This window comes from Citrus sinensis, chromosome 7, assembly GCF_022201045.2.
Source record: "Citrus sinensis cultivar Valencia sweet orange chromosome 7, DVS_A1.0, whole genome shotgun sequence".
NCBI lineage: Eukaryota > Viridiplantae > Streptophyta > Magnoliopsida > Sapindales > Rutaceae > Citrus > Citrus sinensis.
The window spans coordinates 9,985,201-10,011,390 of NC_068562.1; the positions used below are offsets into that span (position 1 = coordinate 9,985,201).

Consider the following 26,190-nt stretch of genomic DNA (forward strand, 5'->3'; position numbering starts at 1 on the left):
GGAGGTGGTTTAAAAGTCATTCTGACTGTTCCATCTTGTCGTCTTTCAAACATGCTTTCAGAGGTCTGAATTGGAGCTGTATTGTTATGGAACTGTTCATAGTTGGAGATCCATTCAAGAGGCATAAGCTTGATGAGCTCATGACGGGGAATTTGTCGTGGAATCTGGATGATTGTCGGGATCTGGTCAGATTCTGCTAACACCATGAGGGTGTCAGAGTGGTGTTCTGGAGCGGGTAGATCTAAGGCATGATTTTGGAGCCTGTAGACGAGTTGGTGGTGTAAAGTGGCAATTTTGGCAGAAGAAATTTGTTCAGCACCTTGAATCTGAACCTGGACTTTCAAGGTTGTGGGCAAATTGGGGTCTTGGAGAGAAAGATTGAAATTGGGATAGAAAGTGAGTAAAACACTTCCTGCATGAAGGGTTGTGAGGACAGTACCGATAACAGCATCTTGGTACTGTTTAAACCGGGTATCAAGCATAGCAAGTCGAGCGGTAACCGGTAATCCTTTTCTCCCATGAAGGGTAAGGATTAATCTGATGCCTCCAAGATGAAGATGAGTATAACCTTCTCGTTTCCAGTTGGAGAGCAACTCGGAGGGAATCTCCAGAGTGACATATTGCTCAGCAGAGGTGGCTTGAAGAGCACACTGATCCAGGCGAGAAGACTGGATATATTCTTTAGGGTGAGGGCGTCTGGTAGAGATAAGGGTGCGGAGACTGCGGGTAAAGGAGCTAGGTCGTTTGTACAACTGATAAGGGCTGAGGAGAGGGTAAGAAGATTCACTGATTTGGGCGGATTCAGGGATGTAGGAGTATTCTACAAGATTTTCAATTTTGTTAGTAGTATGAGAAGTGCAAGATTTCGGCAAAGAAAGAGTGGAAGAAAGAGTAACAGGAGGTGAAGATGAAGTGGATGCCATGAAGGAGAAGTTCTCTCTGCGCCTGAAGTTCTAAAGATCAAAATAGAAAAAGCCTTAAATTATACCATTTTGGTCAAGAAAACGTGAATTTAGAAAACAGGAAATTTTCAAGGATGGGTATGGCTCTGATACCATAGTGGAGTGTATGTGGCGTTGTTATACCAGAACTGTATGTGGCGTTGTTATACCAGAACTATAGTGGAGTGTACGTGGCGTTGTTATACCAGAACTATAGTGGAGTGTACGTGGCGTTGTTATACCAGAACTACAACAGTTAAAACTGTTCTTTGGACCAGTAGTCCGCAAGCTCGGGTTTCCAGCCGATATACCTCGTGATCAAAAACCTTTAAAACATTTTTCATCTCGGGTTATATAACCCAAAACAGACTTTCCTTTAGTCTAAAACAGGGTACCAAACCAGAGAAGAAATGATCAAAAGTTTTCTGATGCACAGGATCCTTACTGGAAGGCAAGTGCAGAGCATACTTCCTTAGGTTTTCAAAATGAACAAATTTAATTCTTTATTCTTTTTCTTTCTTAGAGCTTCATTTGCAGAGAGAGAGAAGAGTTTTAGGGATTCATGTTGTAAGAGAAAAACACGAGTTTATTTCTTTCAAACTTCTATAATTTTACTTGCACAATATAATTTTTTCTTAATCATTAGAATAATTTGAATTTAAGAAGCAATCTATAAAATTTTTTTAATCATTAAATTAATCTAAATTTAAGAAGCAAATTTTTAAGCCAAAATAATACTCTTGTAATATATGTAGCAACAAAATTAGGATACAACATTGTGAGAAAATAAATTAAATAAATTTTATCTCACTACAAATAACTTTTTAAGGATTCTCAAACTAATTGTTGCACCCAAAGTTTATGTGTACGATAAAATTGTATTAGACCCATAAAATATTTAATATTTTATAAGGGTTTTCTTGCTCTTTTTTAGATTTTTTTTAGAAATTAAATAATAAAGAAAGATTGAAGAGAGAAATACAATTATTGAGACTAAAAGGGTGAGAAAGTTATTTGAAATTGCAAGATTTAAAAATGATAATAGTGTTTATTTAAAAAAAAGGTACTTTTGACATTAAATGGAATATAATTAAAAAAAGGAGTTTAAAAAGAATTTTAGAGGGGTGCTAATAGTCCCACTCAATTTTCTAATGAAGTGACGTTGGAAGCTGAAAGGGGCAAATGATGAAATGGGGTTCATCATATATTGAGCCCATCGGGACAAGATCATCATTTAATTGCCTCCTCCTCTTGTCGATAGATATTTGCCGAATTTTTCCATTTAAAAAATATTATATTCGTTAATAGAATTAGAGGTTTTACAAAATATATGGTTAATTTTAAAAAAAAATTTATATTTGTTAATCTAAAATTTTCATTTGGTAGTTGTGTTTGAGAAAAATTTTAGGTATACTCAAATATATTCTTTTATTATTTATCGTATTTGGGCATTTGGACATATTAGTATGCAGTATTTTAGGTAATTAGCAGAGAAGTATACGTGACGAAAATCTAACTAATGAAAAAATACACAATGAAGTTATCTACAATTTTCCATTAATTTAGTCAACTCTTCGTTAATTTCATTGACTTGGTCAACTTATGATCTAACTTGACAACTTGAAAATTAAATTATGCTTGTAATTCCATAAAATTAAAATTTATCTTCCAAAATTGGTAAATACTGTGTCACTTTGTCAAATTACATGGAGTAAAAACTCTATGGCTAAAAACTTTTAAAATGAGTTGTATGCTAATTGAGAAGGACAAGACACAAAAGAATTCAATGAATGTCACATCATGTAACACTAACACTACTCTTAATAAATTCTTACAAACGTGATTCATAAAACTTGACTTTTTGTCTAAAACAAGCCTAAAGAAACATGCCAAGCAACTGTTAGTGAATTAGATGAAGCTGGAGCATAGCATGATGTTGCTGTGTAGCTGGAGCAGAGCATGATGTTACTGTGTAGCTGGAGTAGAGCATGATGTTGCTATGTACTTGGCTGTAGCAGATCAAATCATTTAGCTGACCTGTCAAAGTTAGTTAGCTGGTTGAGCTGATGTGTCAAGTTAGTTATGCAGCAAATGGTTATGTGTTGCAACAATCTCGTGTGTGTGTTAAGCAGATTGTAGCTCAATATAAATATCAATTTGTAGTCATTAAACTTGTAAGCTTTGAATAATAAAAGATTCTACAGTTTTCTTTGCAAGGCTTTTCTTTTATTTTCTTTCATTTTCTAGCCTACCAAACAATATAGAACTAAGTTTCTTTCATGGTATCAGAGCCACAAATGGCAAATATAGTTCAAAACAACAACTCTTTCAGTTTTGTTACGCCAGTAAAGCTAGATCAAAACAACTTCATTCTGTGGTGCACACAAATTTTAACTTCAATCAAAGGAAACGGTTTGGAAGGGTTTATCAATGGCGATCGAGAATGTCCTGAGTAGTTTCTTTTTTCTAGAAACAACAATGGAGTTGAAGTTTTAACTGAATCTGGATCCAGATCTATTAATCCAGAATTCGTAGCTTGGATGAAGACTGACCAACTTTTGCTGAGTTGGATGATGTCATCGATACATTAAAATCTGCTTGCTACCGTGATTGATTCTACAACTTCAAAACAGATTTGGGAGACTCTTGCTAGTATGTTTATCTCTCAATCACAAGCTAGAATTCAAACACTTAGAATGCAGATTCAAACTATTAAGAAAGGTGCAATGCATATGTCTGATTATTTTGTAAAAGTAAAACGCATAGCTGATACTTTAGCTCTAGCTGGAAAACCTATTGAGTTAAATGATCTTGTGATGCATATATTAACTGGTCTTGATTCATCATATTATGAATCTTTAGTCACAGCTGTGTTAGCTCGAGGTGAAAAGATCACATTAGATTAACTATATTCTTTATTGTTGAATCATGAAAATATAGTTGATCAAAAGAAAGGGAAAATTGCTGGTGATGTGATGCATAACATGATAGCAAATATTGCTCAGAAGAACTCATATGCTGAAAAGAATAATGGAAATTTTCAGAAAAATTATGGAAATAACTCTGGAGGTGGTAATAATTCTGGATATGGAGGTTTTAATGGATATGGATATGGTCAGTTTAATAATGGCAGTAATCTCTCTGAAATTGTTTGTCAAATTTGCTTCATACCTGGTCATGCAACAAATAGATGCAGGAGTAGGTATAACTCATCTTTTGTTCCACAGAGGAACCATGGTAGAGGCAATATGAATGGTGGCAGAGGTTTTAATCAAGGGCAATATGGTAGAGGAAGAGCCTATAATGGTAATAGTGGAAGAGGTTTTGGAGGTTTTGGTTCAAATGCTGGTTTTGGACAAAATGCTAGTTTTGGTCATGCACCCAAGGGTTTTGAATATCAAGGAAATATTGTGTATCCAGATAGCAATCCTTCTACCTATTACTCCTTTACTCCTGGACCATCTAATTTTGTTGCTGGTCAAGGAAACAATAATCCTGGACAGTCAAGTGCTTCATCTTCCTTAGCTATGTCTTCTTCACTTCCAGAACACATTGAAGATCCTTCCTGGTATATTGATAGTGGAGCAATAAATCACATTACTAATGATCTAGGTAAACTTCTAGATTCACAAGCTTATACTGGTACTGAAAAGTTATTTGTTGGGGATGGAAATGCATTAGCTATTACACATATAGGATCAGTTGTGCTGAACACTTCAAATTCTCAATCTTTATTTCTTAACCATGTTCTTCATGTTCCCTTTATTACTAAGAATTTACTTAGCATCTCCAAATTATTGGCTGACAATCCAGTTACTGTTGAATTTCTTGGTGATTTCTGTTTTATAAAGGCCAAGAACACAGGGAAATTTTACTTGAAGGTGTTGCTAAAGGTGGCTTGTATAGAGTCTCTTCACATGCTGCTGCTCACTCAGTTTTTCTCAGTTCAGTTGGTCAAAACAAAATTTAATCTCTCTTTGCTTGTTCTCCTGTTTTTACTTCTGATAAGCCTTCTGCTGTTAGTTCTTATGAGCTGAATAAAAAGTCATGTCTGTCAGTTGTTGCAAGGGGTTTAACTGATGTAAATCTTCTTCATAGAAGATTAGGACACCTAGCACCTTATACTCTCAAAACCATACTCAAAGCTTGTAACAACTTTACTGCTCTTAATAAAGTTGAAAGTTTGAAATTTTGTTCAGCATGTCAATATAGGAAAAATCATATGCTGCATTTTGATTCAGTTGAAACAAAAACTTCAGCACCTTTACAACTGATATATGCAGATCTGTGGGGTCCTTCTCATGTTTGTTCTACCCAAGGATATAACTACTACCTGTCAATCCTAGATGATTACAGTAGGTTTACCTGGATATTCCCCTTGTCAGCAAAATCTAATGCTCATGAAGTTTTTAAAAATTTCAAAACATTCATTAAAAAGCATCTTCAACTTTCAATCAAAACTGTCCAAACTGACTGGGGAGGGGAGTTCAAATCATTTTCCTCATTGCTCACTACTTCTGGTATCCATTTTCGACACCCTTGCCCACATATTCATCACCAAAATGGAAGAATTGAGAGGAAACATAGACACATAGTTGATGTAGGTCTGACTTTATTAGCTCAAGCACATTTACCACTCAAATTTTGGTGGAATGCATTCCACATAGCTATTTATTTGATAAACAGACTTCCAACTCCAGTTCTAAATAGCATTTCTCTTTTTCAAAAGCTGTTTCATTATCAACCAGATTATTCAACACTTAAAACTTTCGGCTGTGCTTGTTATCCAACACTCAGACCATACAATAGACATAAGTTTGATTTCAGAACTGCTAGATGTATATTCATTGGCTACAGTTCACAACACAAGGGATATCTGTGTCTTCACTCTTCTAGGAGGGTCCATATTTCCAATCATGTCACTTTTGATGCAAATTCCTTTCCTTATGAGTCTGGGGTAGATTTTTCTTCAACCTCTTTAAGCTGTCAGTCCACAACACACTCTGAGTCTTCTTTTAATTCTTCCACTTCTTCTGTTACTCAGTTACAAGCACCTTTAGCAGCATCATCAGAACCTCAACCTAATGTTCATCAGTCTAATGCTTCTATTTCCTTCCCAAATTCTACTCCAGTTTATTTTTCTGATAATTCCAACTCAGCTTCTCTTTCTTCTTCCTCATCATCACATACTTCACCTCCACATACATTACCACAACCTGCATCATCTGGTCATCCAATGGTAACCAGATCAAAAGCAGGTATTTTCAAGCCAAAGGTTTATTTGTCAGCCTTGTTAGCCCAGCAATCAGAACCAACTTCTGTTTCCAAAGCACTTTCTGATCCTATGTGGTATAAAGCTATGCAAGAAGAGTATCTAGCACTTAAAACTAATCACACCTGGGATTTAGTTTTACCCGCTACTCCAATGAAGATAGTTGGCAACAAATGGGTGTTTCGAATAAAGTATAACTCAGATGGCTCGGTTTCAAGGTATAAAGCCAGGCTTGTTGCTAAGGGGTTTCATCAGACACATGGGGTTGACTACACAGAAACCTTTAGTCTAGTGGTTAAATCTTCAACTATCAGAGTTATTCTTAGCTTAGCAATATTGAACCACTGGGTTATTAGGCAAGTGGATGTTAATAATGCCTTCCTCAATGGCATTTTAATTGAAGATGTGTACATGGCTCAACCTCAAGGTTTTGTTGATTTAACTAAACCTAATCATGTTTGCAAGCTGAATAAGGCTTTGTATGGTTTAAAACAGGCTCCTAGAGCTTGATTTGATAGATTTAAGGATGCAATGATCTCCCAGTGGCATTTTCAGCATTTAAGGTCTGATAACTCTCTTTTTTATGCCTGGAACAATGGTCATATAACTATTGTTTTAGTCTATGTTGATGATATTATCATCACTGGTTCCAGTCCATCACTGATTCAACAAGTTATTCAGAATATGCATCAGACTTTTGCTTTAAAAGATCTGGGGAACTTCACTATTTTTTGGGGATTGAAGTCAGCAAGTCTTCAAAAGGGGTTTCCTTAACACAAGCAAAGTATATTGCTGATGTTCTGGAAAAACATGGCATGACTGATTGTAGTTCTGTGCCAACTCCAATATCTACAGGTTATTATCTCACCAAAGACTTAGGGGAGCCAATTGACAATGTTTCTCAATATAAAAGTGTTATAGGAGCTCTTCAATATGTTACTCTTACCAGACCTGACATTGCTTTTTCTGTAAACAAGTTAAGTCAGTTCCTTTCCAATCCTAGGACTCAACATTCGGAAGCATGTAAAAGGTTATTGAGGTACTTAAAAGGTACTATCCATCTTGAGTTGCAATTCTACAACCAAGGAGCTCTGCAACTCCATTGTTTTTCAAACTCTAACTGGGCTTGTGATCATGATGATAGGAAGTCAGTAGCTGGCTTTGCTATTTATCTAGGTCCTAATCTTGTCTCATGGTCGTCCAAGAAGCAAGCTGTTGTTTCCAGATCCAGCACAGAAGCTGAGTATAGATCTCTTGCTCATGCTGCTTCAGAGGTTACCTGGATCAAGTCTTTACTTGGTGAACTTAGCATCAAATTGAGCTCTACTCCTATGATGTGGTGTGATAATCAAGGAGCCATTGCTTTAGCTTATAATCCAGTCTATTGTTGTGCAAATTTTAATGTACTCGCAAGCGCACGAATCTATTGTAGTATAGACTAATGGTGACGAGTGTCGATCCCACGAGGAGGTGGATTTTAATTATATATAGAATTAATTTTGTAAATGGGTAGTTGGATTTATGGGGGAAATGATTTGGAATATGCTAATACTTAAATTAAAATGGCGAGAATAAATTCTAAAATTGGAATTGCAATGGAGAGAATAAATTGAAGAGAAAATCTATTAAATTGACGTACTTGGGTATCTGGATCCGTATCAACATGCATCATGGGCTAAATAATCCGTATTAATGCCAATTAAATCATGAGGGGGGAATCCACACCTCATGAACCACGCTCTAATCAATATGGTGCTAAGGGCTTATCGTGCCAAATAATAATAACCTTATACTAGAGAGCCGGTGTAACCAAGGCGGTATCTAGACAAGACTATTATTATTTGTCGACGAGAAGTCAAAACATCCACAAAAATTAGAGGGGAAGAGAAAATAAATTTACCAAATTAAGCCCATGACACATGTTGAGACTTCACCTTCAACCCAAGCTTAAAAGAAAATTAGCCACTCATAGTTGAACTAGGGGCAAAATGGGAATTTATTAAAATACGAAGAAAATACAAGATGGAGAAGGAATTACAGAAAATGGATCCCAAAAATGGATTCAGAGATATCAAATTACGGGGGAGAGGCCCCCTTTTTATAGATACATGGAGTAAATCATGGCCATCGGATTAAAAACAGTTTGGACGCTCAGGATTGCGCCACGTCATCAGTCAACAGTCCACAGTTTGACCACGCGGATGAACAGTAACACGGTTTGACCCGACTTTGAACAGTAACGCGGTTTGACCCGGATGAACAGTAACGCGGTTTGGTTGAAAATAATCCTGTGTGATGCATGCACCGTACGCGAGATTTTTCGTCCACTGATATGCTGCCACGTCACCATCAACAGTACATAAGAATTTTAGTCCAACAGGATCGTGACACCTCATCAGTCAATGCCACATCATCAGTCAATGCCACGTCATCATCCGTCTATGTGAACAGTGTCGTGAACAGTAACGTATACAGTACCGTACACGTGAATAGTACCGTACATGTGAATAGTGCCATTTTTCCTTTTATGCTCCTCCTAAGGTTTTCGACCGTCCTGAGTTCAAAAGTGATGTCCGTTTTGCCGTCTGATCTCTCCTTTATTGTGAAATGACTATAATGCCCCTAAAATACATAAAATACTTAATTAAAATAAAACACATGTAATTAAATCACAAGAAGGTTAAATATATAAAAGTAAGGGTTGTTAGTAAGACTTAAAATGTAAAATGACGGTTTTCTCCTTTATAAATATGCATTTTCTAACACTCAACACACCCCCCAACCAGCTTATTGCTAGTCCCTAGCAAATAAAGCGAAAACAAAATTCAAATTCAAAATATATATATATTTTTTTAATAGAAACACTCGTATTTATTCCATCAGATTAATGATAGCAATCAAATAAAAGTATAAGCATTATCTCCAGTCTAAAGCAACATCACACCCACATCAACCATCCACATGAATTAGCCCAGTAGACTTTGTTTTAGCTACTCTCAAGAATGACATGTCAAACCCCAAAATCTCACTGGAAGTAGTGACACTCTCACAAATAAATTAATCCCAATAAAAATAGTCACTCCAATGAATGGTAATTGAGAGAGAAAATAATAAAGAAGTGATATCACATGCTCTCACCAAGATGAAATAAATATGCCCTCAGCTTAGAAATAATACGATCTCAAGTCAAATAAAATGTTAGTCAACCCACTTTATTTATCTTTTTTTTTTTTTAATTATGCATCACTACATCTTTTTAGCCCATATAACTAGCTTCTACTTCAAACTATAGTTCCCTAAAATCAAGAAGGACTTTTATTAGGACGAAACGTAGGCTAGGGACATGGCTAACAAAGAAGGAAAATAAGGAAAACAAAGTGTATGTTTGAGAAAAATGCAGAGAATTTTTTTTTTTTTTTTTTTTGGAAGTTGCAAGGTGGATTTCACCTATTTTTATTCTTTTGAAACAACAACTTTTGTTTTTGTTTTTGTTTTTGTTTTTGTTTTTGTTTTTTTTTTATTTGGCATAACTTCACTGAACAAAATAATTATTTACATTTTCTCAAACATAAATAGGTGATGGAACTTATAAGATATCGGGTAATACTCCAAATCGGAGTGGGTCAAGATGATAAGTTGACAAAGAAAAGGTTTTTTTTTTTTTTAATTTTTTATAGGCTCAAAAGGGTTAACTATGGATATTAAATAAAAGGGATGGCTTGAAAGGCTCAAACGGATCAAAGATGGCCTCTCCATCGTCTTTTAGGGCTCTAAATAATCTTCCATATCTACTAGTTAGATGGGCCTCCAAATGTAGCAACACACTCTTTTTTCTTTTTCTTTTTTCTCTTTTTTTTTTATTTTACAATTTTTTTTTTTAAGGGTTAACTCAAAAGTAATTTAGAGATCGTGTATAAAATAATAAACTGCTAAGCTGTATAAAGAGTGGGCAAAAGGGTTATTCTCCAAGAAAAATAATAGGCTCAAAAACTCACTTGGTACTTATTATGACATGTTCATTCCTTCAAGCAACTCACATTTGTCTCCGACATCAACATGTAAAGTAGCAAACATAGCGTAACATCACTTAAGACCAAAGATAATACAAATACTAAAATTTGAAATTAATCATGTCATCCAATGTTAAAAAAAATCACACATTTTTTTTTTAAACATCATTCTACCCCCCAACCTATTCTAAACATGAAAGGAAAATATGCATGCAGAAATGTGAAAATGATGTATAAAAACTAATTAGAAAAGTTACACGTAAAATGATAGAAAACGAAAATGATTTTTTTTTTTTAAAAGAAGATGCGTTTCTAGAGGAACTACACTTCATATTCAGCCATCTTCGACTCAAAAGTTGGAAAATGTATATTTATAGAGGAGAAATTAAAGAAGAAAAATAAACATAAACACATAATAAAGAAAAAGAAAATGTCTGAATTGTTTTTTTTTTTTTTGAATTTTTTTTTCAAACAATGAAGATGCGTTTCTAGAGTAACTACACTCCATATTCAGCCATCTTCAACACAAAAAGTTAGCAACAGTTAGTTTCTACAACAAAAAATTAGTAAAAACTTAACCAAAATTCCACAATTGTCGACTATTCCCTCCCCCCAACCAGAACGAAACATTGTCCTCAATGTTTGAAATGAAAGAAGTAGAGTTTAGAAGACATCACCTGGGTGGTGCAACACAGAAGAAAATATTTACAGGCGGAGAGTTAAATCTAATTTGTACTTCTTACTGCGGCTACTGTTACCATCATTATTTGGACGCTCCAACACAAAGGTCCAGGGGTCTGGCTCCGGTCGATAAGCTTGTAACATATCAAGTAGCTCATTAGCAGTGTGAGCACAAATAAAGAGTTTTTTCGCATTAGAGGGAATGAAATAGTTTTTTATTGCATGGTTAAGAAATGCGATAAAGCCATCATAAAAGTTATTGACATTTAACAAACCGATGGGTTTCTGGTGAATGTGTAGATGGGCCCAAGATGCTAGTGTCATAAGTGCCTCTAGTGTTGCAAGATCTCCTGGAAGGAAAATAAAAGCATCAGCATAATTAAGCATTTCAGTTATTCTTTCTTGCATACCTGAGACGACTAACTCTTCTCCAGTTGATGAGTCAGACGAACTGCCCAATGGTTTTAGGACTCTTGGGATGATGCCTAACACTTGACTTCCTCTGATAAAAGCTGCTTCTGAGACCATTTTTGATAACCCTCGGTTACCTCCTCCATACACCAAATGTAATTTTCTCGCTGCTATGCTTCGACCAAGATCTATAGCTGCCTCAACGAACTCTTTATGTTTGTCATAGGTAAATCCAGAAAGCACACAAATGTTCTTGAATTGTCTATTGGGAGTAGCTGCCATTGTGATACTTCTCGAAAACAATTTGTGAGTGCTTGACAAAAAAGAAATCACATTTAAGAGTCTCGGTGATAGTGGGTCATGGTTGTGTATGAGGTAATATGTTAGTGTCAAATAACGCGTAAAGCACGTGGCTCGCAAGTCAAAAAGAAAACAGTAAAAAGGAAAAAGCAAACAGTAATAAAATTATTAAAGACAATAATGCAAACAATAAGACAATAGTGAAATAAAATAACAATAAAGTAAAAGGATATTTACAGGTAGTTGCGACTGTGGCTCACATCTTCCTCTGGTTTTACGTCCAGAAACGGCTTGAACGCCCTCTATGGGTCGAGGATAGGCTTCCTATCCAGTTTTCTTATAAACTGGCAAACAGGGTCGTTTATAGTCAGATTCCCGAGACTATATCGTGCATGCTCTTTCTGGAATAATGGCCATAACTGGAGAATCGCTCCTTGCACATATCCACTGGGATGCGTTTCAAGAGACAAAAGGATATCATCCAATGACTCCTTATTCAAGCCATCCCTAATGAATTGAATCTTATCTTCCCTGTTATCAGACACCATTCCTAAAGAACATGGGTTTTTATTGCAACTCATTCTGGCACACTTATGACAAGCAACAGAAATTCTTCGAGCTCGTCGTTTTCTTGCATAATTTCCTTTACCACAACCAGGCATGTATGCAATAAATTTTGGAGGTAACTCACCTGCCGATCGTACTTTAGCCTCGATTAACCAACGGATGTCAGCAGGTATGTTATTCCTCATGAGTAATCGCATGCGTTCGGACCGAGCTTTATAGATCGTAAGGAGGGCATTCTGAGGAAGTGAAGGGAATCGCTTGTGAAGCTTCGCTAGAATCTCGTTTCTGTCCATACCTTCGCCTCAGAATATCAGTTATTATGGGAAACTGAAGTAACCGACTTGATTGTCACGGAGTACCGTTATCCGCCACTTCACCGGGGTAACAAACTAAAGCACACAAATAGAAAAACAAATTAAAACACACAAAGAAAATTAAAATCGTCCTCTTATTGAATTTACCTCAAGCTCCAACTGGATGTTGTAAACACTTCTCTCAATGTCTCTGAGTTGGTGTTCTAAACCCTCAACATAGGCTACTAACTCTGGTGGTTGTAGAGCCCAAATGCGATGTGTTTTACAAAATTGAATCTGTCTTTTGAGATGAGTTTTGACACGTTGAAGTGGTTTAAGAATGTTCAGGAGGAACGGTCTAAGTATGAGACTCATGATTAAAAATGATAAGAGAAAACTTAATGGTAAAATAAACACACTTATGCAAAAACAATTTCAATTAGCAAAAGAATAATAATAAAAAGAAAGAAAGAAAAATCAAATCAACGAAAAGAAAAAAAAAATCAATTCAAATTTGGTGGGTCACTCAAATTTATTTCGGTGTCTTCTTCATGTGGTTGGTACTCTAGATATGGCTTTAATCTTTGACCATTAACTTTAAACGTGACACCATTCTTTGGGTCTTTAATTTCAATTGCCCCATGTGGAAAAACAGTATGAACAATAAATGGGCCAGACCAACGAGAGCGTAACTTACCTGGGAATAGGTGCAAGCGAGAATTGAATAAAAGCACTTTCTGACCTGGAGTGAATGATTTTCTCATAATTTGCTTATCATGGAAGACTTTCATTCGTTGCTTGTAAATCTTGGCATTTTCGTACGCGTCATTGCGAATTTCTTCAAGTTCTGCCAGCTGTAATCTTCTTTCTGAGCTGGCTTGCTGCATGTCAAAATTGAATTTCTTGATGGCCCAATATGCACGATGCTCGAGTTCCACAGGTAGGTGGCAAGCTTTTCCATACACTAGCCTGTAGGGTGACATCCCAATCGGGGTCTTGAAAGCCGTTCTATATGCCCATAAGGCATCATCAAGTCTTAATGACCAATCTTTTCTGTCTGGCCTCACCGTTTTTTCTAATATGTGCTTTATTTCTCGATTGGAGATCTCAACTTGGCCACTGGTTTGCGGATGATACGGGGTCGCCACTTTGTGTGTGATTGAATACTTTGTCAAAAGAGCTTTGAATGCTTTGTTACAAAAGTGGGCACCACCATCACTGATTATTGCTCGAGGGAATCCAAAGCGCGAGACAATGTTGCTTTTCAAAAATCCTATCACCACCTTGTGATCATTGGTCCTACATGGAATTGCTTCTACCCATTTTGATACGTAGTCAACAGCAACCAATATGTATTGATGGCCAAAAGAAGGGGGAAAGGGTCCCATGAAGTCGATACCCCATACGTCAAAAATCTCAACAACTAAAATTGGATTTAGTGGCATCATATTCCTTCGCGTAATGCTTCCCATTCGTCGACACCTATCACATGAAGAACAGAAAGTGTAAGCGTCTCGAAATATAGATGGCCAATAGAAACCACATTGTAAAACTTTAGTCGCTGTTTTCTTAGCACTGAAATGGCCTCCACAAGCTTGTTTATGGCAGAATGAAAGGATATTCTGAATTTCACTTTCTGGGACACATCGTCTAACAATTTGATCCGCACAATACTTGAACAAATACGGGTCATCCCAAAAAAAATTCTTTATCTCTGCAAAGAATTTTGCCTTGTCTTGCTTGGTCCAATGCTCAGGAAGTTTACCTGTAACAAGATAATTAACTATATCAGCATACCAAGGTAATACTTCCACACTCATTAATTGTTCATCTGGAAATGACTCATTCAATATTAATGGCTCTGTAATTGTGTCAAGATGGAGACGAGAGAGGTGGTCGGCCACAACATTTTCTGTCCCTTTTTTATCTTTGAATTCCAAGTCAAATTCCTGCAAAAGTAACACCCAACGAATTAGCCTAGCTTTTGCATCTTTCTTTGTGAGAAGATATTTAAGAGCAGCATGATCTGTGAACACGATTATTTTACAACCAATGAGATAAGATCGAAATTTCTCTAATGCAAACACTACTGCTAGCATTTCTTTTTCAGTAGTTGAATAGTTCAACTGTGCATCATTCAATGTCATACTAGCATAGTAAATAACGTGGGGAATTCGATCAACTCTTTGTCCTAATACTGCTCCTACTGCATAATCCGATGCATCACACATGAGTTCAAATGGTAAACTCCAGTTCGGGGCCTGAATGATGGGTGATGATGTCAACAACTGTTTTAATTTTTCAAACGCCATAAGACATGAATCATTAAAGATAAAAGGTACATCCTTAGCAAGTAAATTGCATAAGGGTCTAGAAACTTTGCTAAAATCTTTAATGAAACGTCTATAGAAACCAGCATGCCCAAGGAAAGATCTTACTTCTCTGACTGTTTTGGGTGGAGGAAGATTAGAAATGAGATCCACCTTGGCTTTGTCAACCTCAATACCTTTGCTCGAAATGATGTGACCGAGAACAATACCTTGTTTTACCATAAAATGGCATTTCTCCCAATTTAAGACCAAGTTCTTCTCGATACATCTCTGCAGAACTAGTGTTAGATGATGTAAACATTGATCAAACGAGTCACCAAAGACAGAAAAATCATCCATAAAGACTTCAAGGAATCGTTCCACCATATCAGAAAAAATGCTCAACATGCATCGTTGAAATGTAGCAGGTGCATTACATAATCCAAATGGCATTCTCCTATATGCAAATGTGCCAAAAGGGCAAGTGAAAGTAGTTTTCTCTTGATCTTTTGGTGCTATGGGAATCTGATTATATCCTGAGTAACCATCTAGAAAGCAATAAAATTCATGGCCTGCTAATCTATCAAGCATTTGATCAATAAATGGTAAAGGAAAATGGTCTTTACGTGTGACAGAATTCAATTTTCTATAATCAATGCATACACGCCATCCTGTAGTCACTCTAGTGGGTATCAATTCATTATCAGCATTGGTAACTACTGTGACTCCTGACTTTTTAGGGACAACTTGTACAGGACTGACCCATGAACTATCAGAAATTGGGTAAATGATACCTGCATCTAATAGCTTAAGCACTTCGGTTCTAACAACTTCTTTCATATTAGGATTTAACCGACGTTGTATTTCCCTAGTAGTTTTAGCATTTTCATCAAGGTGAATGTAATGCATGCAATCTACTGGGTTTATACCTTTAATATCTGCTATGGTCCATCCTAATGCTTCTTTGTGCTCTTTTAAAACATCCAACAACTTACCTTTTTGTTCGTCATTTAGGGATGATGAGATGATTACCGGCAGAGTACTTTCTTCTCCCAAAAACGCATATTCCAAAGTGTTGGGCAATGGTTTGAGCTCGAGTTTCGGTGGTGATTCTGATGATGGAATGAGTTGCTTCTCTGATGGTGCTAGTTGCTCAACTCTTGACTTCCATTTATTAGTGTCCATAGATGGTGCTGAGTCAAGCAGAGCGTTGACCTCATCAACCGATCTGTCAATATCAAAATCAAAACCAAAGTGAGTTAAACATGTTTGTAAAGGATCATCACTAAGGTTTGAAAGAAAAGTGTCATCAACTAATGCTTCGATTAAATCCACATCAACAATTCCATCATCTGCACTGTGAGGTTGTTTGGCAATGTTGAAGATGTTCAGCTCCATAGTCATGTTGCCGAAAGACAACTGCATATTTCCCGTCCTGCATTGAATGTGAGCATCCGCAGTTGCCAAGAAAGGTCGGCCTAGAATAATGGGGATGTGCTTCCTTGAATCCTGTATTGGTTGAGTGTCAATTACAATGAAGTCAACAGGAAAATAAAATTTGTCTACCTGGATAAGCACGTCCTCCACAATACCACGAGGTATTTTCGTGGACCGATCTGCAAGCTGTAACACCACTGGAGTTGGGTGTAATTCTCCCAGTCCAAGTTTCACGAATACAGAGTAAGGCAAAAGATTTACACTAGCTCCTAAATCCAACAAAGCATTCTCAATTGTGTGGTTCCCTATACTACATGAGATAGTGGGGGAGCCTGGGTCTTTGCATTTTAAAGGAATTTTATGTTGGAGTATAGAACTAACGTTTTCTGTTAAAAATGCCTTCTTTTGAACATGCATATTTCTCTTTTTAGTACAAAGGTCTTTAAGAAACTTGGCATAAGATGGAACTTGTTTAATAGCATCAAGCAAAGGGATGTTAACACTTACCTGTTTGAAGATTTCAAGAATCTCACCTGTGGATTTTCCCTTTTTTCCTTTAGCTAACCTCTGAGGAAATGGAGCTTTCGGAACATATTCTCGTGGGTTAGTTTCTTCTTTCTCCTCCGGTGATGAGTCCTCAACATTCACAGGTACAATTTGATTTTCTTTTGTCACCGGCATCTCCACTTTGTTGTCGACTTCCTTTCCTTTTCGCAAGGTCATTACTGCTTTGACCTCTCCATGCTGCTGTGGTGAACTGGTACTTGCTTCATGTACTCCTTTAGGGTTAGGCACTGGTTGACTTGGAAACTTACCTTTCTCAACGGTCATTGCCAAGGTCTGAACTGAAGAAGCAAGTTGTCCCACCATCTTCTCGAGGCTTGAAACTGATTGGGCTTGTGAATTGAAGCCTGCTCTCAACTCATTTCGTAGTCCATCAATGGTGCGATTCTGTTGCTCAATCGTGGAGTGAGTAACATTCTTGAAATTTTGGAATGCATCCTCCCATGGTCTGGGTTGAGAGTAGTTCTGGTTCTGATTGTATGGTCTGAATGGGGGCTGAGAGGCTTGAGGAACTTGAGGAATTTGTTGCATTGGTGGAGCTGGAGCTGCTGGTCCATTCTGTTGGAATCCTTGAGACCATGAAAAATTGGGGTGGTCTCTCCATCCAGGGTTATATGTGTTGGAGTATGGGTTGTAATTTGATGGCTTTCTCATTACACCTATGGCATTGGCTTGATCTGAGTATGAGTCCTGGTCATGTGGTTCTGTTGATTTAGCAGTCGATAACGATGCTATTTGTCGAGCAAGACCTTCAACCATCTCCTTGACTTCTTTGATTCCTGAAGTTGATTCGTCAATTTGAACCTCATTCACTCCTTTAATTCTTCTAGTAGTCCTAAGTGATCGACTCCGTTGTTGGGAATTATCTGCTTGTCGCTGGAAGAATTCCCAAATTTCTGATGCACTTTTTGACATTAGCTCTCCTCCACTTGTTGCCATTAGCCATTCTTGCACATTCGGCAATAATCCCTCCAAAAAGTATTGGCATTGGTGCCATTTCTCGTACCCATGATGTGGACACTTCAAGAGTAGCCCATTGAATCGCTCCCATGTTTCGAAAAATTGCTCGTCCTCTCTCTGGGTAAACTCCGAGATTTCCCTGCGAATAGCATTGGTTTTATGTACTGGGAAATATTTATTCAAAAATTTTGTAACCATTTGTTCCCATGATGCAATGCTATTAGCAGGCAATGTATTAAGCCATGAACGAGCTCTATCTTTTAAAGAAAATGGGAATAGTCTAAGTTTAACATCATCATCTGAAAAATTCTCATATTTGAATGTTTGACAAATGGCATGAAAATCGTTCAAATGATTATATGGATCCTCATTTTCTAGGCCATAAAATGTAGGGAGACAATTTAACACACTAGGTTTTAATTCAAAACTCCTAGCAGCTACATTTGGGTATCTTATGCATGACGTGCTCAAATTAGCTAAGGGACTAAAATAGTCCTTAAATGGCCTCTCCTGTGGTGCTTGTAAATCCATTTTATTTTTAACGTGTTTGTGTGTGCGAAGTGTTTTTTCTAATTCAAGGTCTATAGGTTCAAGATTAGGTAATAATGACCTACGACCATGCATGCAAAATAAATAAAATAAAAATAAAGATGCAAACAAAACAAATAAAAATAAAGAAGAGGAAGAAATTACGATACTAACCTTATTGCGCTATTACAACCTTTCTATAAAAATACACAAAAATAAATACGTGAAAGAAATTAACTAAAAATTAAATTAATAAGATAAACAAAAAAAAATTACAAAGAAAAATAAATGGAAAATTAAATTACAAAATTTTAAAGAAGAGAAAAAGAAAAGAAATACTAACCTTTAAATGTAGATTCACTTTTTTTTTCTTTTTTTTTTAATAATAAAAAAAAATACAAGAAAACAAATAAAAGAAATTATTCACAAAAATTAATTCTATGAATTAAAATTACTTACCTCCCCGGCAACGGCGCCAAAAACTTGTTGTGCAAATTTTAATGTACTCGCAAGCGCACGAATCTATTGTAGTATAGACTAATGGTGACGAGTGTCGATCCCACGAGGAGGTGGATTTTAATTATATATAAAATTAATTTTGTAAATGGGTAGTTGGATTTATGGGGGAAATGATTTGGAATATGCTAATACTTAAATTAAAATGGCGAGAATAAATTCTAAAATTGGAATTGCAATGGAGAGAATAAATTGAAGAGAAAATCTATTAAATTGACGTACTTGGGTATCTGGATCCGTATCAACATGCATCATGGGCTAAATAATCCGTATTAATGCCAATTAAATCATGAGGGGGGAATCCACACCTCATGAACCACGCTCTAATCAATATGGTGCTAAGGGCTTATCGTGCCAAATAATAATAACCTTATACTAGAGAGCCGGTGTAACCAAGGCGGTATCTAGACAAGACTATTATTATTTGTCGACAAGAAGTCAAAACATCCACAAAAATTAGAGGGGAAGAGAAAATAAATTTACCAAATTAAGCCCATGACACATGTTGAGACTTCACCTTCAACCCAAGCTTAAAAGAAAATTAGCCACTCATAGTTGAACTAGGGGCAAAATGGGAATTTATTAAAATACGAAGAAAATACAAGATGGAGAAGGAATTACAGAAAATGGATCCCAAAAATGGATTCAGAGATATCAAATTAGGGGGGAGAGGCCCCCTTTTTATAGATACATGGAGTAAATCATGGCCATCGGATTAAAAACAGTTTGGACGCTCAGGATTGCGCCACGTCATCAGTCAACAGTCCACGGTTTGACCACGCGGATGAACAGTAACACGGTTTGACCCGACTTTGAACAGTAACGCGGTTTGACCCGGATGAACAGTAACGCGGTTTGGTTGAAAATAATCCTGTGTGATGCATGCACCGTACGCGAGATTTTTCGTCCACTGATATGCTGCCACGTCACCATCAACAGTACATAAGAATTTTAGTCCAACAGGATCGTGACACCTCATCAGTCAATGCCACATCATCGGTCAATGCCACGTCATCATCCGTCTATGTGAACAGTGTCGTGAACAGTAACGTATACAGTACCGTACACGTGAATAGTACCGTACATGTGAATAGTGCCATTTTTCCTTTTATGCTCCTCCTAAGGTTTTCGACCGTCCTGAGTTCAAAAGTGATGTCCGTTTTGCCGTCTGATCTCTCCTTTATTGTGAAATGACTATAATGCCCCTAAAATACATAAAATACTTAATTAAAATAAAACACATGTAATTAAATCACAAGAAGGTTAAATATATAAAAGTAAGGGTTGTTAGTAAGACTTAAAATGTAAAATGACGGTTTTCTCCTTTATAAATATGCATTTTCTAACACTCAACATCTATCATGCTAAAACTAAGCATGTTGAATTGAATATCCATTTCATCCGAGATAAAGTTACTGCTAAAGAAGTTGCAGTCTGTTATGTGCCTAGTCAAGATCAAACAGCAGATGTGCTGACTAAAGCTCTTACTTTCAAACAACTTAGTTACTTCCAAAGCAAGCTGAATGTTCATCCTAAACATTTCAGCTTGAGGAGGGATGTTAGTGAATTAGATGAAGCTGGAGCAGAGCATGATGCTGCTGTGTAGCTGGAGCAGAGCATGATGTTGCTATGTAGCTGGCTGTAGCAGATCAAATCATTAAGCTGACCTGTCAAAGTTAGTTAGCTGGTTGAGCTGATGTGTCAAGTTAGTTATGCAGCAAATGGTTATGTGTTGCAACAATCTCGTGTGTGTGTTAAGCAGATTGTAGCTCAATATAAATATCAATTTGTAGTCATTAAACTTGTAAGCTTTGAATAATAAAAGATTCTACAGTTTTCTTTGCAAAGCTTTTCTTTTATTTTCTTTCATTTTCTAGCCTACCAAACAATATAGAACTAAGTTTCTTTCAGCAACAAATAACGTAGTCCAAACGTGATTCGTGAAACTTGACTTCTTGTCTAAGAGGGCCAAATGCACTATTTAAGCCATTTTTCAAAACTGAGTTTCTTCTTATCACATGCACTATTCAAGCAATTTTTCAACATTTTCTTATTCCCCTAAAAGCTAACATGCATGCATGAATCATGTTCCAATCAATTTCTTGGCAAAAATTGGAACGCAAGAACCGGTTCGAGCATAGGGACATTGTCACGATTCAAGATTCTCAGCAAGACCAACGTGCATCACTTTTGGAAAGTAATTTAGCAATTTCCATCACGATGGGTCCACATTATGCACATGGCAAGATCAAACAAAATATCACAGCTAGCTCGATGACTACTAGCCAAAATACGAAGACAATTACGGCCAGTTACATCATTATTGCCAGTAAACTCTTTACGAAGGAAATATGAATATCCCTCATAATCACTTTCTTATATTATCATTATTTTGTAAATATAACAGAACACATTCTCTCTTGTAAAGAAGTCAAGAAAACGGTTTTAGTTTTCATATCAATAATGGAAACTGTGAAAATTGTTCATACTAATTTGATTGATAACTTTAAGACACAAAAATTTATATGAATGCTACATTTAAATGTGAAACAAAAATGAGTGCTTATATTAAAAAACAATCAGTCTCATTGCATCCTCTTTCATTGACATAGCCACATAGGCAATTTGCGGTCAACTCGTGGCACCCTTCTTGACACGCAAAGAACTTACATCGAGGAGTTGTTTGATTTTATGTTTCAAACTAAGTACCATAGCATTACTACTTCTATAAATAATTCATTTGAGCTTCGAGCCTATTATTTATATTTTACGCTTCTGTTTCTCTTCATAAAGATTTTTTTTTCCATTCTCTTTTTCTTCCACTTTCCCGACTCCCAAACACCACCAGTCCTTGATTTTCCTAGAGTATTAACTGACTGTTTACACGAACATAGACCGACTGTTTGTCTAATTACTGTCAAGAAACAGCATACTGTGTCTCGGGGTCCCTTCGTTTATTGACTTGTCACTTGTGAACGGGCTAATTAAAGGGTGTTCCTTTCTTCAAGAAAGAATGCCAAGAAAGTACCATCCATTAGACACGTTAAGAATTATAATTTTACACTAAAAATGGTAATAATCATAAGAGTTCTGCCATTTGAACTCCGTGAAGACAAAAGAACAACATAAAAAATTGGCACGTGAATCAACTGCACTTTTGTCTCTTTGTCCATTACTTTTTGAGTTTAAAAAATAAAATAATCAAAAGAAAGAAAGAAAAGTAACGAAAAGAAAAGAAATAGATTAGTTTTTGAGTTCTGTAGTCTCTCTCCATTTACTCGTTCTCACCTCTCATTTACGTGAGCTCTCTGCGTTCAGGAAGGAAAAACTCAAACGAGTTCCGTCTCTGCATCTCACAAATTCTGTCTCTGCATCTCAGTTATCACAAGGAAGAAATTAGATCTAGATCTACAAACAGAGGTGAGAAATGTTTAAATGGTGAGAATATTTAATTTAAATTACAAAAATTCGTAAATTTTTACTTTTTATATATTTAAATTGTTATGATTTTTTTAATTTAAATGGCTGGAAATAATGGAATAGATTATAATAATTTCTGAATGTGTTTTATATATGTTAGGATTTTTAAAATTTAAATGGTTGGAAATAATGAAATAAATTATAACAATTTCTGAATGTGTTTCATATATATTAGGATTTTTCTTAATTTAAATGGCTGGAAATAATAGAATAAATTATAACAATTTCTAAATGTGTTTTATATATGTTAGGATTTTTTTTAATTTAAATTGCTGAAAATAATGAAATAAATTATAACAATTTCCGGATGTGTTTTATATATTTAAGTTGTTAGGATTTTATAATTTAAATTGTTGGAGATAATGGAATAAATTATAACAATTTCCGGATGTGTTTTATATATTTAAGTTGTTAGGATTTTATAATTTAAATTGTTGGAGATAATGGAATAAATTATAAAAATTTGTGGATGTGTTTTATATATTTAAACTGTTAGGAATTTTCGTTACTGGACAAAATGTTATATAAGTTTCTTAATACAAATGTTAATTATTTTGTAGAAATGGAGTATTTGGAAAATGAGCATGCATTTGAAGAGTTGCAAGAAACAAGAGCTAACGATGTAAATGAAATTGTGGAACCGAACAAATGTGAGCCAGCTCTTGGAATGTTATTTGATAATCATGAAGAAATGTTTGCATTTTACAAAGCTTATGGTAAACAAGAGGGGTTTCCTGTGAAGGTTCGAAGTACTAAGAAGGGGACCGATGGAATTGTAAAATATGCGATATTTGCATGTGGGCGTAGCGGCAAGTCAGAAAGTAAATCTGCTAATGCATTGAAGCCGAAACCGATTGTGAAAAATGGTTGTGATGCAAAAATTGGAGGTTGTTTAAATGAAGATGGAAAATGGGTTCTTCGAACTTTAAATCTTCAACACAACCATGGATTGAGTCCAGACAAAGTTAGGTATTTCCCATGCAATCGCAGAATTAGTTCAAGCGCTAAAAAGCGAATTGAAATGAATGATTGTGCAGGAATTAGAATTGCTCAAAATTTCAATTCTATTGTTGTTGGAGCTGGTGGGTATGAAAATGTGCCATTCTTAGAAAAAGATTGTAGAAATTTTGTTGACAAAACAAGGCGATTACAGCTTGAGGAAGGAGATGCTATGGCGCTTTTAAAGTACTTCCAGAAAAAGCAAGCAGAATGTAATGGTTTTTTTTTTAGCATTGATTTGGATGAAGAGGATCGATTAAAGAATGTGTTTTGGGCAGATTCGTGGAGTAGGGCAGCTTACAAATATTTTGGAGATGTCATCACATTTGACACTACATATCTGACCAACAAGTATGACATGCCATTTGCGCCATTTGTTAGAGTTAACCACCATGGACAATCTATTTTGTTGGGATGCGGATTGATTTCACGTGAGGATACGGAGACATTTACGTGGTTATTTGAGGCGTGGCTATCATGCATGTCTGATTCTCCTCCCCTTGGTATCATTACAGATCAAGACAGGGCAATGCAAAAGGCAATTGAAAACGTTTTTCCTACTACTAGGCATCGATGGTGTTTATGGCACATAATGAAGAAGGTGCCTGAGAAGTTAGGGGCTTTTAAAGAACGTGAAGGTATTATATCTTCCCTGCTTTCTGCTGTTTATGATTCACTGAGTTCTGATGCGTTTGAGGAAGCTTGGCATTGCATGATTACAGAATATGATTTATGGGATAATGATTGGTTAAATGGTTTGTACGAGGAGAGGCATCGTTGGGTCCCATGCTATTTAAAAGGCTATTTTTAGGCAGGAATGTCAACAACTCAGCGAAGTGAAAGTATGAATGCATTTTTTGATGGATTTGTTAACTAAAAAACAAATCTGAAACAGTTTGTAAAGCAATATGAAAATGCATTGAGGAGGAAAGCTGAATTAGAATGGCAAGCAAATGCCAAGTGTTTCAGTAAAAGGACACTATGCGTATCAAGATATGAGATAGAGAGGCAAGTTGAAAAAGTGTACACCATTTCCAAGTTTAAAGAATTTCAAGAAGAATTGACTGCTCTGATGTATTGTGATATCTCGGATTCTGTGGGATCAATATATCAAATAATTGAATCATTTGGGCAAGGTCGGAGAGGCTTCTTTGAGGTTATTTTTAAAGAAGCTGAGTGTGAAGTTACTTGTATATGTTCAAAATTCCAGTTTAGGGGGATTCTTTGCAGGCATGCCCTTGCAGTGCTGATACGTAACTCAGTTGAATTACTTCCAGAAAGATACATTTTATCAAGGTGGAGGAAAGATGTGAGGAGATGTTATAGTAAGCTAAAAGTTTGTTATGGTGTGCAGAATTTGACCATCCAGCAAGAAAAATATGAAAAAATGTGTAACGCTTTCAGTGAGGTTGCAGACATAGCCTCTGATGATGAAAATAGCTATAAAACAGTGTTGGATTGAATTGAGAAATCAATTAAGGATCTGCCCAAGCAAATTCGTTGTGAAAATGTGGGAAAAACTAATATTGGTGGAGCAAGTTGTAGCAGCAACAAACAAATTAACAGTGAGAGTGTGGAAAGAACTGTTATTAGCGAAGTAAGTTGTGGCAGCAACAATATTCAACTTGCACTAAATGATCCAGTAGTGACACGTCGTAAAGGCCGTCCACCTTGCCTGAGGAAAGAATCTTCGATTCGTAAGAAATCCGTTCAAAAGAACAAGTCCGCACAAAAAAAAAAGGTATGATTAAAAACAAAGATCTATTTTCTAATTAATTTGGTCTTAGTTTAATTGTCTTTAATAATCTTGTAGGATTTACAACAAACTGCCCCATCATCTTATCATGTACCTAATGAAATCTCCACACAAGGGAGCAACATAGCCACGGTAAATTTTGTGAATTTTTTCTTTTAAAATTTTCTTTTATTTCGAGGATATGTAATTAAGTATAAGATTGCGCATATGTAGACGCTACAAGAAGGAAGTACTATTTACGAAAATCTCAACCAATGCGGCACTATGGGCTATTATAATGTAAGAATTAAATTATTTAAATTTTAGTTTTAAGATTTTTATATGAATTTTACATATATTTTATTATTTGATTAGGTAGCTATGTAACAATCCCAATTCGGTGGAAGCAACATTTATCAGCCATTTCCTTATAATTGGCACACAGTAAGTTGTCGTTAATGAATACATATATTTTAATATTTCTGTAATGTAATATGATGTTTATTTTTATGTATTATAGCAACCAGTCCCACCGTATACTTCGCAGTTGCATTATTCTTCTCCTTCGATGACTTATCAAGGATCTCAAAGTGAGAATTTCCAACAGTTACTACAGCAGCAGCAGTGTAATGAAGATAACAATGATGATACTTGACTTGTATTTTGGCTTTAAATTGTAGTGATGAAATAATGTTGTGTTAAATTGAACTTTAAATTTTTAAAATTATGTTAGATTTGACTTTAAATCTTCGAAATTGTAGTGATGGAATAATGTTTTGTGTTAAATTGAACTTTTAATTTTTGAAATTATGTTAGATTTGTTTAATGTTGTCCACTTGCAATTTGTTTGCTCATGCTGTCATGAAGTGATATTGTATAGGCACCGATGGTTTTGCAGCTATGTGAAAGGTAATAATTCTTCCTCTTAAATTTTATTTTCATACTCATGTCCACATCTTTAATTGAACTGTTCTTTTTGCTTTTATACTTATGTCCATGCCTTCCTTCAGGTTCTCAATTATGTTAGATTAGTTTTGAAATATGTTATTCTGAATTAAAATTTATTATAATGTATAATAATTTTCTTGTATGACTTCTGTAATATCAAGTCAATGGGAATGAAACGGTGATGCTGTGATATTCTGTATAATACTATAGTTTCATGTGATTGTGATGGTGAAATTTTA

The 26,190-nt window shown here is 35.8% G+C and overlaps 1 protein-coding gene and 1 non-coding gene across 2 annotated transcripts; both read left to right on the forward strand.

Moving 5' to 3' along the window:
• Positions 1 to 17,788: 17,788 nt before the first annotated feature.
• LOC127898999 (small nucleolar RNA R71) lies at positions 17,789 to 17,892 on the forward strand. Its single transcript, XR_008050767.1, has one exon. It is a non-coding gene; the product is annotated as a small nucleolar RNA R71 (small nucleolar RNA).
• A 4,939-nt stretch (positions 17,893 to 22,831) lies between these two features.
• Positions 22,832 to 24,730, forward strand: LOC112496363 (protein FAR1-RELATED SEQUENCE 5-like). Its single transcript, XM_052431257.1, has 2 exons — positions 22,832 to 24,049; positions 24,164 to 24,730. Exons 1-2 carry the CDS (start codon positions 22,832 to 22,834, stop codon positions 24,728 to 24,730), a joined length of 1,785 nt encoding a protein of 594 aa, XP_052287217.1.
• Positions 24,731 to 26,190: the final 1,460 nt, after the last annotated feature.